Below are 14305 nucleotides of genomic sequence, written 5' to 3'. Positions count from 1 at the left end.
GGAGCATTTGTCAGGACGTTCTTCAACATCATAGAGCTATCTAGTGCCTGATATAGAATGTATTTGTTGAAGCAGAGATAGAAGTTGGCGACATGAGCTTCAAAGGGGCAAAAGTTTTGTCCAAAAATGTTAACTGGTGTCCATTTACCGTCCTGGAGAATTGACGTTACCTGTTTACACTGTATACTTTTCATAAGAGCGATGGTGGCTTTCCTTTGAAACAATGGCAAAGGCAAATTATCGTATAGCGGTTCATATATAAATACGTCGACGATGGTACGGATCAGCTCAGTGTCGATTTTCATTAGTAATATCCCTTAGGATTTTATTGCTCGTATTGCTCAAATGTTCTGACAGGAAGAAATTTTACTAATTGCTGCAACACAGAAGCAGTCAATTTCGACCAAGATCCCTTGGGAATTATTATTCCCGCTGCGACGTGGGCGCATTTGATAGAATAAGCAAACGTACTCGATCCTCCCGTTTTCGTTTGAAGACTTGCAGGCGGAAGCTCTAACAATTATCTGTTTTGTACCTAACTGAAAACGTGTGCAACATGGCAACGCGTATCGTTAGAAAAAAAGAAGACCCTCGAATTGGTCGATGACCTCTGTAATTTGTTTGAGAAGCAAAAGAAAAGTGTTCGATATTTTATCATTGTTATGTAAAATGACTACTCGAGCTAACATTTGGTACTATTCTGGCTAGATCGTAAGGGTGTGTATTATTTCTAACGTATGCTATATAACTGTGAGTTTCTGTTAGCCATTCTACTAATGTACTAAATATAACGAATTATATACTGAAGCTTTTTGACCTCAACAGAAACCAGACTAGGCTTAGTATGGAAAATGCGACTAAAAATCGACATTTTTTTAGACTGAGATCACTACAAATTTGAGTGTGGATTTTTTGAGAAAAAGGAAATTTCCCTGATTTTCTACAATTGCAAACTTGTACGACGATCGTTTTTACACGGATATATATATATATATATATATATATGAGCTTATTATTGTTATACTTATATTTGATCTCATTTATTAACATTGTTCTGTATGCTGTAGAACACGAACGACTTTCGCGACTTCATGATGGTCGCCATGTGTATGTTCCATAGTAATAATATATATATATTTAAATATTAACACACTAGACACGAGACAAAAAATCTTAAAAGTGAACCAAATGTAAGAGCTCAGTAATTACTGAAACAGCGTCTATAAAACTGAGCGAAGATTTGAAATCAGCTTCTAATAGAAAATAATAACGGGCCTTCAAAAATTAGGCAGATGACATCAAAAATTTATGAAATACTTGCATAGCCCTTCGTCATGGCAGACTCAGGTCTTTAAGCAAAAAGCTTAGCGGACAAAAAAGAAAAGCCACTTAGATCATTTCGATAAAAAATTACCAAAGTACACCTTACTGGTACACTGAATCGCCAGCGAAATAGTAATGTATGTAAAATATAAAAAAAAAAATAAATATTACTATAGAAGTTTGTTCTGCACTGGATTCATATAACATACTTATAAAAAAGGATTTTTTTTATTTAGAACAACTTACCGTCAGCATAGACTAATAGAACTAATGATGTGATCTTGTAGATTTTGAAGATAATTGAAGTTCCCTTTTACATTTATTTAAGAAGAAACATTTATTAATAATCACTCATCTATTGATAACACTATTTCGATAAGAGAGGTTAAAATTATTTTACTTATAGTAACAGTAGTAATGATTATCATCAATCTAAATTGGCAAATAGTACTCAAACACTGCAAAAATCCTTTTATGTTAAAAAAAATTCTGATCTGTTCCATTATACAGTATTGGGTAAGATTTCCCTGAAGTCGATTCCAGCGAAATACGGTCAAACCCAAAAACCTAGGTTTGGTGTCAATGACAAGAATTGGACAAGAGCGTTATTTCTCCTGTGCTTTACTTACAATTTATGGCTATTAGGTAGCAACTTAGGGACAGCAATGCATTTAAATTTACTAACTTACAACCACTATGAACTTTTTTCTGCGCGTCTAATACGATCTATCGTAAATGCAAAAACACAACTGCCCTTGTACGTCCTTTAAGGGGTCTGCCTTCTCATAGCTAACAATAATAAAATAGACAACTTTTTGCCCTTCCACCATTAAACTAACATGAACTTTTTATTCGATTTGCATTAAGCTCACATACAACGATATCTAGTTCAAAGTACGAAACGAATTTGCGGGCTGATAAAGGTTTGTGGAACTTGAACGCCGATCTGACCATTTATTTTGTTGCAGAAGGGCTCGAAACAGTAAACTGCAAGTTCTGAACACATCGAAAACGAGCGGAGTGCAGAGAAGTTTGCCGGCCCCAGAGACAACGCATTGAGATGATACCTGACGTCAGTCTACTTGAGACCCTTACCTGGTTAGCTTTCTGTAGCTGAACAAACGGTACTCCTCGAACTTTAGCGCTGTAAGTGACAAAAATCGCTAGCTTAAGTTCCCCGTAGAGTCACCAGCAATAATGCAGAATATTGATACGAAGATCAATCGAATAACGGGGCAGTTAAAATAGAGTTGGTATGACAGGTCGACAATTTTCAAATAATGTTTCGCGAAAAATATCAATATTTTTAATTAACATTTATTTAATTGCAGGTGAGCAGGTGTTGAACAAAGGAAAGGGTGCGTTAACTTAGCGTTCAGGAGTGAAACTGCAGACAAATATCAGAATGTAACGTTTCCCGATAATTATTTGCTGGTACTCACTGGAATATAGCAAGCCCAGTTAGCCACTGATCAAATATTTAATTCTCGAATCCCCATTAATGTCAAATGCACCACAACGGTAACTTTAAGTATGACAGAACTTTTTAAAAATTATCAATTAGTAAATTAATTATCAACGAAAATCTTATAAAAGAACTTCCGTAGCTTATTTCGGCACATGTTTTTCTTCCTACAATTGGATGCTTTCCATTCGATACTGTGTGTATTTGTCTTCTTCATGCATGCCTAGGTTAGTCAACTCGTACCGTTCATTCATCGGCATTAGGACAATTCGCTCCTTGGAAAAAGGTGAAGCTTGAATTAGTTTTGTGTGCAGATTGTGTCTGTACATTCTAAGTGCTTAGATGAATTTGAAGATATGGACGGACGCCGTATTTCCAACTAACCTTAAATACTACAGTAGCAAGGGATGACGTAAGACAAATATCCTTGACAATGGTTCGACGAAGGATTGTGTTACAAATGGAGTCTAATGTCTGACTCATTTAGGTAGTTTGTTTGTTCGGACGCAAAAAAAGCTTTGACAATCTGTTAATCGAGGGCAATCTACGCACTATAGCTATTAGAGAACCATGGCTAAACGCCAAAACAGACTCTTATACTTGAACTACTCATGACTCTTTGAAGAAATAACTCTGGCTGAATTAAACAATACGCACGGGCATTAGGTCACAATCCTTTACCAGGACACCTGGTTACCATCACACCATTTTGATACCATGCCAATCTGTCTAGATATAGCTAGTTCCTTAGAGTAGAAGCCTTCTAATTTCCGTCCAAGCTATGCCCTTGGAAAGCACTATCAAGGATACATATTCAGGACATTTATGGGTAATTGTCATGTAAACAATATCTGACTGTAATCGTATCTAAATTTGTATTGAAAGCTATTTTTGAAACGCAATAGTTGATACTTAGTATCATTCTAGGACTAAAGCAATTTGCTTTATCTGTTTTTATTTCTACATTGGGTTCCATCTGGTTCCAATAATTGGGTATGGTACATGACAGGCGAGTCGAATAACGGTCTTTCCAGCGGCGAAATTGCTTTTCACCAAGAAAAGATCATAATTTACATAATTTATTTGATGTCTGTCGATGAACTGGGCTTTGTTCACTGATCAATGGCAGTTTATGCTTTTCCTTCTATTCTTCAAAACCTTCTCTGAACCTATCTACTACTATATTTTGGTGTGACGAGTGTTTTTGCTCACCACAAACGTGCACCTATACCCAGTACCCCTTTCACACGTTCTCTTTCGTTCGCGTGCATTTTTATGCAAAGGGACTTGCTAATAACTATAAAAGAAGGAATCACAGCGGCGTAAAGTATTACGAAATCAAAGATCCCATCATGAGACTCATTTCCCGTTGACGAAGGCACATGTACGTAGAACTATGTACATAAAGATCAGCGAACATTTGAAGTAGTCTTGAAGAATTCAAGTCCGAACCCGATGGCAGTAGATTTCCCTAATGTGAAATGATGACCAGCGAAACCAGTTCTCGAACGTTACCACATGTGGTGTTACGTCTTTAGAGACATGACGGGTCAAGGACGAGCGTATGTCCGCCATATGCCCGTACGTGCAGCGTAATAATATATAATAGTATAATATACATGTATATATATGTACATAGGTGGTAGCAAATGACAATGAGTCGGCAAAAACGGACAAAACTTCGACAAAACCGCCAGCCAACATTTCAAATGATCTTGAAAATTAGCGTTTGGAAAAAGTATTTACAGGTTGTGCCTCTTAAAACCGAAATCTACTTGTCTAGTCGGTTTTGTCAATGGTTTTTTTTTGCATCAGGTAACGTATTGTCAAGTTACTGACGCAGCCAAGCCGTGGGAAACGCGCCACCACACAGACCTCGTGGCAATTCACGTCGTTCACGTTTTTCTGCAGTCCATTAGAAGTCAGCGATTCTTTGTCGGTACAATAACAATTGAAATCTGTACGGCGTGAAGAGTTACTCAGCACCACACAATTAATTTGTAATTTAATTTTGGCTGTTAAAAGATGCGGTGATTACTGCAAGCATTGAAAGTTCAGAAAGTTGAAAAGAAGAAAAAATCAACGGTAGAATTCGATCAGAGACGTTCTTCACGAGCTGGTGACATCAATCAGTTGATCGCACATCGGATGCGAAGACATCCAGGACGACCAGACAAGTAGATTTCATTTTAACTAATGTAACTTGTATGCGTATATTTTCTCTACGACTCTTTGGAGAACTTTAGCGTAGGCTAAATTAAAAGGCGTGATATTCCTAGGGAGCACTTCGAGTGCAGATCGAAAATCAATGTGTCCTATGAACAGGTATTGATGAGTGGTTAGTCCCCACAATTAGGTTTAGGTAGACCCATTTCCTTAAGAGCCTATTCTTCGCGCATTTCGCATACAGTAGAATTATGTTTTTGTAGGTGCAAATATAACATCAGGCCATTCACACTTTGTAGATTCAAATGGAAACCCTGTACGAAGCGTCATTTCCATGCAGATATAAAGGTTTCACTTACGCCCTGTCTATATACGCCCTATATTTTTCCGTTAATTTATATGTCATTAGTGGGGCTGATACCAGCGTCCTTTGTCTTCCGTCGGGGTTTCAGTCGCCCAAGTCACTGTATTAATTAATTATGATACATGTAGAAACTAAGACCAAAACGAATGCTTTTAACAATATTCCAATCCATCGTCAAAACATAAATAGATAAACCATAAATTATGATATGTTCACTCTTCTCAAAATGTAATAATAAAGAAAGTATTTAAGACGTAAACAGCTTATAAGTAAATAACCTAATCATGAAATAGTATTTTAATTGATTTTACAAATAATAATTTTAATAAACATTTTAATTAATCAAATATAGATAAATACGTTTTTAAATGAATAAGGTGGAAAATTACAAAATTGTATGAAACGACCAATGTTCATGCTGAGGAAAATTAAATAAATAAATAAAAAAAATAGAAGCTTTTGATTATTCTTACTGTATGAACAAGTTTTTGCAGTCATCCCTTTAGTGTATCATTTATCTGTATTTGCTCCAACTAGGCCTAGCCGGAATAAGTCCTGCTGAGTATATTATCTTTGGTTTTTCAACAAATAAGCACGAAGCACATTCAAAAGGAACAAAGCTACTAAACTTTCATTATCTATGTGAGTACATTGTGTTATAATCACGTCTTTCCTACGGCCCCAATGGATAAAATCTCTAACAAAAAATTAATTAGGCCAATAATGATGTAAACGGATGTAAAAATGGATTGAATAAAGGCAATTCTATTTTTGAAGTACTTGTCAAAAAAAAACAAACGCTTGTGGTATTTATTTTGCAATAAGCTGGAGGCCGTTCTCCTTTATACATATATTTGAATGTTAGCGCCACCCAGGGTCACTTCGTCTGCCTTGTCCAACAGGTCCAGTATGTTTTGCTTACCGCTTTTAGTACACTGGCTAACATTTTGTACATCACTTCTCCTACAGTTTGTAAATTAGCTGTTTGTCCGTCAGGCATCAGGACTTCTAAGGCTTGCGAGCTTAATTTTTTTGAGTTTGCCTTAAAATAATCTTAACGATGAAATATGCCAGGGGGTAGGAGCAATTCATGACATTGTAATATATGCTAGATAAATATCAAGCTGGCTCGTAAGATTGTAAACACACCCTAGCAACAACATCTTTTAGCGGTCTAAGTCAAATAAGCAAGGGGTAGAACCTCGTCCAAAAAACATAATTGTAATATACCCAAATAAATGGTGAAAGCTAAGAGTTTTTGCAGGCTTAAACATGCTTATCTGCTGCCGTGTTATTATCGACACGTGTCAGGATTGGTCAGGTACCATTGTGTCAGGAGCAGGCACGAAATGCGGACAGCGCGGAGCGTTAGAAAATGACGTGCAACAACATCATGGCGAATGCGGTTGCATATGGGTTTGCTCCCTCTCCATGGAACAGCTTGTGCGCATGTACGCCATTATAGGAAATGGCTTGACCGGCTTAAAGCGGAATGCTACGCACAAAAAGGTACGCCTCATATGGCGCACCGCTTAGCTGCACGTGTGCGGGGTCATAGTGGTGGGAAACGGTCGCAAAAAGTTATAACGTGTCCGCTATATACATGTAGTAACTTAAAGCCCAGGAATGGGTCAGTAGTTGCACAAAACTAGATTATGTACTTAGACTGGTAATTTGAATTCTACTGGCAGCATTATAGATCTTGGTAAGCAGTAGAAAAAATGTCTTCATTTGGAAGATTTTAAGAATGTTGCTACGCCGTGTTGATACGAAGTTTTCGCTCATTTGACGTATGACGCTGCTACCTACGCCTGATAATAAACTTAACTCAGAAACCTCCTACTCTACTATTAAATAATTAACTTTGGCATATCTGATACTGCGAAATAACAGTATCATAATTAGAAGCTTTTTAATCCTTGGGAGTTACATATGTCTTTGATCAAATTGAACTCATAGATCTAAGGGTGATGAAAATTGGACATTCCGAATTTTGCCAGCTCTTCAGTATAGACTTTTACGCAGCAAATAAGCCGGGGTATCATGTATTATGCTCACAGAATACCGAACGTAACCTAGGAGAGCCGTCAACCATTAGGCCTGTAAGGAACGCCGCCAAACTATCTAGTATATGAAGGATATCGTCAGAGATAGAACAAAGATATTGTATTTTGTTGGTTATAAGAATAACAACGCCAGTCAATTTAAGATTCAAATCTATCAGCTCTTTGTCAATGTACAGGACCAAATTCCAATCATCCTGATAAAGACTCAGCGGGAGCGACCATGAGCTAGACCTTACTGAATGTCAATTCTATTCTTTTTACTAAAGTTTTACTGTTCCACAATTAACACTGCGCTACAACACCCTTTTGTCCATTTGTTACACACGCTCCCGTTGAAAAAGACAAAACTCGTTATACTAATTTTATGTCAACTAAAGGACGTCCTGTAGAGATTTGCATTAAAAAATAAACCCTGTAAGCCCTTTATTTACGCTACAGACCAATTCTGTTATAATTTGAGATTACCTAGGGATTCAACACCCTAATCTCAAGTAACGTAACGATTGCTTTTGATTTATTTATATTCTTGTTACACTAATCGTTGTGTTACAACTGTGCATGTAGGAATTGGGCGAAGTTATCCTGCTATCGGTTCTGTTGGCCATTCAAATTGACTTCTTTTTTCGTGGAAGCGTATGTGCTACTTGACAAAGTCTCGACACCGTCTAGTTTACTTGTCATCCAACTATGTACGCTTATATTGATTTTTATTCCCTTCTTGCGGTTACAGAGCGGTAATACCAAAGTAATGAGATCCAGTATAAATAGGGCAAAAATACACTCACATTGGGAGAAGACAATTCTGAATTTAGGAAAAATAGGTTTGTAGTTAAGAAAAAAGGCAGGTTTATGCTTACTGAAAATTACTCATTTGAACCGTTCATCTACTTTTCTCTTTATAGAAAACCTATTTTTCCGGCCTGTGAACATGAGTCCTACTCAAGTGTGGGCCTGCTCTTACCCCTGAGCCTGCAAGTAGAAGACCCCCCCGCTGCTTAGGCCTATTATCTTATGTACAATTATTTTTGGGTTATCTTCCCGCCTATTGGCTGTGCAGGCGCCTTATATTCTGTGACTAATTGAACTGTTTTTCAAGGTTCTGCACTTCTAACGTCACTGGCAGGCCCCGTAATCATTTAGGTAGTTTTTCAGGACAAAAAGCAATTGCTCTTTCTTGCACTGACACGTATGGTTCCGTATCGTTGGAGGTAACGACGGATTACGATCATCAGCATACACGTTTCTAAACGGGAAACGGAATCCAATTGAGACGATTCCTCGGCCAAATTGAATCGTCGTAGAAGTATCAGAACGTATCTATTACAGATGTCTCTGATTTTCGACAGGTGAAATTGACATATCTCTTTTGAATTGTACTTCACAGGTTACCAGCATCTGTCTACTGGTGTAATAGTTATTATGTTTCTTTCATTCTACAGTCCTTCTCGTCTGAAATTTTTTTAGTCAATCACATAGCTTTTATAACTTATAACGATAATGGGGCTTGAGCCAGCGACCCCTGGCTCTTGTAATCAGCAGTTTAGCCGTCTAAATTACTGCATTTACATTCTTTTTAGGTTATTAAGGAAGTAACAGCTCCTTTCGCGGACCGTTTTTCTTTTCTAATTTATCTTTATTGCTACTTTTAGAAAGTCTCAACGTATACCTGTTGGTTCGTTTTGTCCAGATTACAAAATTTTACTTTGAGTTCGGACTCCAAAGAAGGACATGTCGGATGAGCAAAATAAATTGCAACACCGATTTTTGCCGATGACAAGAAGACGTAGAAATAACGTACGAAATTCGTTTCAGCTTCAGTACTTCAAAGTGATCCTCATTGAATATGAAAAGTCAACTAGGCCGCGTTCTTCAGGTCGCAGATTATTATCACGTCTTTTGTCGTACGCACTACACGCATCCCCAGTTGGTTCGCCTTGAGTAGGAGAGAAAGCGAACGAACGTTGACTATGATTTTTACAACCTAACCTTGGAGTCTGAACTGAAGGTATAATTTTTCCATTTGAACAAAGCGATGATTACAGCTCTTTCGAATTAATGCTGTGGTACTGAAATATCACAAACAAAAAACGAGGAAAGCGAAACAACAAGCCAAACTGGCTATCGTTTTTTCAAGAACTCAACACAATCATTAGATAAACGCCCGAGTCCATCCCGATTTTTCACATACCTTTAACCCCCTAGCGACACCCTACGGGCTAAAGGTATGTCGAAAAAGCCCTAGCTTCCGGCCAGAGCTTAAACTGTTCAAGCAGATGCGGCAACATTTCATCACTACTGGGCAAAACCGTGAGTCAGTTCTGATTTTTGCTGTTGCTGCTGCAGTTAGAAGCGCTTACTAAATTGTCTATTATCAGCTGTCTATACGAGCTTCGATTACCATCGGAAATGCGAAAACGGCGTTTCCGCTTTCAAAATACCATCCTATATGCGTACTTCGGTACTCGTATAAATTACCGAGTATTTTTCTAAATTCATCACGAAACGAAACAGATCTGATAAATCAAGGTTGGCACTAAATGAAGAATAGGATTTAGTATCTCTACCAAGTCCAGTACCCCTTTAATGGCGCACAAAACGTATGTGAAGGAACTTTATTTCGATGGACATCCATTGAATTTTTGAGTGAGTGTTGTTTTTTGATCAGTCTGGCTTTTCGTGATCTTGGCCGTATCGATGAAGTGTCATGCAAAAGTAACTTGCTTGAAATCACACTGTTCCAATCGCGCTAACTTAACAACATCTTACAAATTACTACTGATCACAATGTTGTGGAATATCCGTCTTGCTTTCCTGGTCATCACCGTACGTAAAAAAACACCGATCAGCACTACTTTTCAAAAGTTTACTATATGCCATCGAAAGCGAAATATGGCCTTGCTTGTAAAACTACTTAAAAATCATTCAGGTAGTAGCTAATCTAAGGGCTCGGTGTCCTATCTTGAATGGTATAATAATTCTGCGTTCGGAAACTCACGCATAGGATATGTCTAATTGGCAGCCGGTTTCAGCTTTTCCATTTCGAGAAAAAAAAATTATGTCCAACATTGTTTTCTTAGTTTATTGTCTTGTTTCGGACGCAGAGAACCAAACGTAAGCAAACTAACCGTTAACCCGCCAGCCACAACGCCATCTTTAGGGGCGGGCTAGCCGAAGCCAATAAAAAGCGGAACGAACTTACGGCCTTACTCCTTGTTATTGTAAGTTGATCATTGCTGAACATCATCGTAATTCGTTTTTTTCAAGTACACTCAGTGTAGGCGTCCGTATACGGCGACATACAAGGCAAGGATCTATATCTACTGCTAATAATTTTTCGCTTTTTAACAAACACACAAATACTTAAGACATATTCAAGTTGGGCGTAGTTCCCGATCCTGCGATGTATTCGCCCATTGTTTTCTAGTAAGGGCACAGTCGCTCAACTTTAGCTTGAAAAGTCGTCTGCTCAACGAAGGAACTCATTTGAAATTGGTTATATTTGGAGCAATTCTTGGGTACTGGGATAAGGGAATATAGGACGATATAGATCGATACTGCAGGCAACGACCGTGAAGGAAAAGTAGTTGCTTGTACCATGTGGTTCGCGGGTCGCGTTCAGGATTCAGGATTTAACGTATTGTTTTTCCTACCTTATTACTCACATTTACTTCATATATATATATATATATATATATATATATATATATATATATATATATATGCTTATGTAATATCTATTATATAAATATATATATATATATATATATATATGCATATATATGTATGTATGTATATATACACATACATATATATGTATATATATGTGGATACGATTTTTTTTCGGTTTTGTTTATGGAAGCATTTCTTTATTGCATCCCCATTTCTATCGAATTGCGTAGGACGAAAGAAGGTCTTCTGACGTCTCCAAGATCTAGGGAAACAATTTGATGTGAATTGTTGTTTTTGTCGCATCACGTGTACATCATTGAGTAAATATATGCGTGTCCAGGGGCGCTCTTGTTGTCGCCATTTTGGTGATTTTTTTGTTTTTATCTTTTATTCATGCAGAATTATACTGATTGGACTGGGAGACACTCTGCATTATTTTGGGCCTGTTTAGTTTCGTTTGTTATTACTTAATATTGCACTGTTTTATTCATCGATATTTGTCTCTATCTGTGTGGGTGGGTTTTCGTTCTACTGAAATTATTCCTAATAAATCTCCCTTTAGAAGGATGCCTTTCTATGTTCTCTCGGGTCGTTCGTTTTCGAAAATTACTGATAGTGTTCACGTTGAACTAATAGACACGTCATATCATTCATCCAGCCATTCGATGCAGTCACGGAATTAGGTTTAATTCAGTTAATCAATTGCAGGCCAATTACTCTCTGTTTATTATATATCGACTAGGAGAAATACTTGAGGCCAGTGACTACCATGAATTTTTCGATGAAGAGCTCCGAGTCGAGGACTGCGATGTGGGCTGCGCGTCCGATGAGTGAATTGGCCGTGTTTGTCGGCAGCGCATGATGCACGTCGAAGCGAACGAACTGGCAGCTCTTTCCGGATCTCGCCATAACAGGGCCTAGCAGGTTATGGACCATCTCCCGATACGCCGCACCTGGCGCGCGGGTTTAGCAAAAAAAAAAATAGGCTAATACTGATTTTCATGTGCTCTCTCGCTTATCAAATGGCAAGTTCACTGTTATGCAAAATAGATTTCGACCGAAACAGAACTCAAGCTCATTAAAACATGAAAGTAGCTTGCACTAGCACTTTATTAAGGTGTACGTCTGCTGCATAGGAACAAAATGGCCTTTACTCTCACGGTACCTCTATCGTCTACAGACAAATCAAAAAGGAGAGTGTTTGGGTACTAACCAAGGTTGGTGGAGTCCTTCATAGCCGCCTTACAGAGCTCGATCCGCGCCGAATGGATGGGCACGTAACGGTCCTGCGAAGATCCAAACAGCAACACATGTTTAAAGTACTCCAATCCGCCAGCCTGCGCCAGCCGATACAGGAACGTCGACCTAATGTCTGCAGCGTCCCGCATGGCCAGTTGCAGCAATGAACCTGATTTCTTCCACTTCTGCATAAACCACATGCCTGCAATAGGGACACAGCACGTCAATAAAGTCTGATAGGCAAGGTGAACTTCTTAGGAAGTTTAGGGTCGCGTCGTAAAACTTTCCCATGAGAGGTTTAACACAGAGTAATTGAACAACGAACGTTGGCTTCGTTTAGGATAGCCAGAAAGTATATAGATGCGTGTGTGTCGTTTTTCATTTCCACTGAAATATAAAATATCGAATTATCAGATTTTCTAGCGAAAATAATTATATAGAGATTAATTCTACTATTGAGTCCTATGAGGACAAGAAAAACTAGAGCTCACGAAAGCGTCATGGTGGTAGAAGGATGTGTCCTTTGTTATGAAACGAGAACTATCCAGTCCAGATGAGTTGAAACATAAATTTCGTCTGCACATCCGTATATAATTGTATTGGATATAATATTATTGATAATAATGATAAGTTAGATAATAATATAGCAGTTGTTTACCTAGTACCCATAAGATTTCACGCACTACGCGCTTACCCATGTTGACAAGGCCGCTGCTGTTAAAAAGGGTTCCGAGATGAGGTCCCGATAAGGAGAGAAACGTATGCAACGTTTTAAGGTACGGCTTGAGCTGTGGACGCGTCAATGCCGATCGAATAATGATGTTGCCCAAAGAGTGACCGATGAAACTACAATTGTCGAAGGAACACAATAGAAATTGTCCATTTTATTATTTGTATGTTATATCTACCAAAGAAGATGTAGCGGACTCCAAAGCACGGTTCTAATGCATCCACTATGGTATAGTCAGATCGCGAAGGAGTTCGCTCCATCTGCTCTGACAAACGGTAAAAAGAGTCAAGTCCATGTTTTGCTTCGTCTACTGTCTACATTCATCGGGACAATGCAACCGCCAAAATGTAACTTACACCCTCGAAAACTTATTTCACCATTTATCAACGTTAGACATTGCATCGGACGATTGGCTCTTTCCAGCACGAGACGAAGCCTGTCTACGCCCAGATCCGAACTAAACCCGTTACGTGTCCCTAAATTTAATTTAGCTGTCCTTCTACAACTTATTAAGAGTGATCAATGGTAATCTTCCCCCTTCTATTTACCTGATCCTGTTGGGTTTAAGATTATAGATCTGTATGTGGCCAAGGATCTCGGCAACTAAGCGATCAGTAAGGGTATCGAAGCTCTCGAAGGTCTCGCCCTGATTTCGCTCGGACATGAGAAATTCAAAATTGACAGTGGGCAACCCAAGTTCTAGGTAGGTTCTAACAAGACGAAGGTCGGCGCTATTGCCGTCTAGTCCATGCACGCAGATGACTAGGTGCAGGCCGTCAGGGCTGAACGCCTTCAGATCCTGATCACAGGAAAAGTACGGGATGGTGGAGGCTAGAGACGGAAAGTCGCTGCACCAAAGCCACGAAGGCAGGTTCAGCTGTTGTCGAAAATCTTCTTTAGCCTGTACGAAACCCAGGAGGTCGCTGCTGATCCCTGATGCCCTTCGTACGGCTCCATTTCCGTCAGTATCAGCCTCCTCACTCTCATCAAGGTCACACAAAAGGCCGCTATGTAGCGATGCTCCAACACCCGCGGTTGTTGCGGCGGACTTGCTCTGAAGGTCCGTGAGCATCTCCATTATGGTGCACTTGGCGTCCAGGTATGACTCTTGCGAACCTAAAAGGAATAAGGCCAGGTCAAATTTGATTGTCAACGGCTCAACAAGATAGGGCAAATTAGTTGAAATGTTCAAAGAATTTGAAGTTTAATTTATTAAAAAGTGAGTCTACGTCAAATTACCCTAAGTAGACAAAGTGACTATATACAATTCGTGTGCTTACTTA

General features: G+C 38.7%; 1 protein-coding gene across 12 annotated transcripts in view; it reads right to left on the bottom strand.

The window, feature by feature from the left end:
• Nucleotides 1-7871: 7871 nt before the first annotated feature.
• The window catches only part of LOC111248975 (protein FAM135A), a 50844-nt gene continuing 44410 nt past the window's right edge, over nucleotides 7872-14305 (bottom strand). For all 12 annotated transcript variants that reach the window (XM_086987585.1, XM_022802183.2, XM_086987586.1 and 9 more), the window contains 4 exons: nucleotides 13571-14138; nucleotides 12987-13138; nucleotides 12267-12494; nucleotides 7872-12006 (listed from right to left, as the gene is read on the bottom strand). In XM_086987585.1, the coding sequence (XP_086843711.1) occupies nucleotides 11792-12006; nucleotides 12267-12494; nucleotides 12987-13138; nucleotides 13571-14138 (1163 nt within the window). In that variant the 3' untranslated portion in view covers nucleotides 7872-11791. The remainder of the gene's footprint in view (nucleotides 12007-12266; nucleotides 12495-12986; nucleotides 13139-13570; nucleotides 14139-14305) is intronic.

This window comes from Varroa destructor, unplaced genomic scaffold, assembly GCF_002443255.2.
Source record: "Varroa destructor unplaced genomic scaffold, Vdes_3.0 BEIS01000004.1, whole genome shotgun sequence".
Lineage (NCBI taxonomy): Eukaryota > Metazoa > Arthropoda > Arachnida > Mesostigmata > Varroidae > Varroa > Varroa destructor.
The sequence above is the reverse complement of the archived record's forward strand: the minus strand, read 5'-3'. Positions and strand labels throughout refer to the sequence as shown.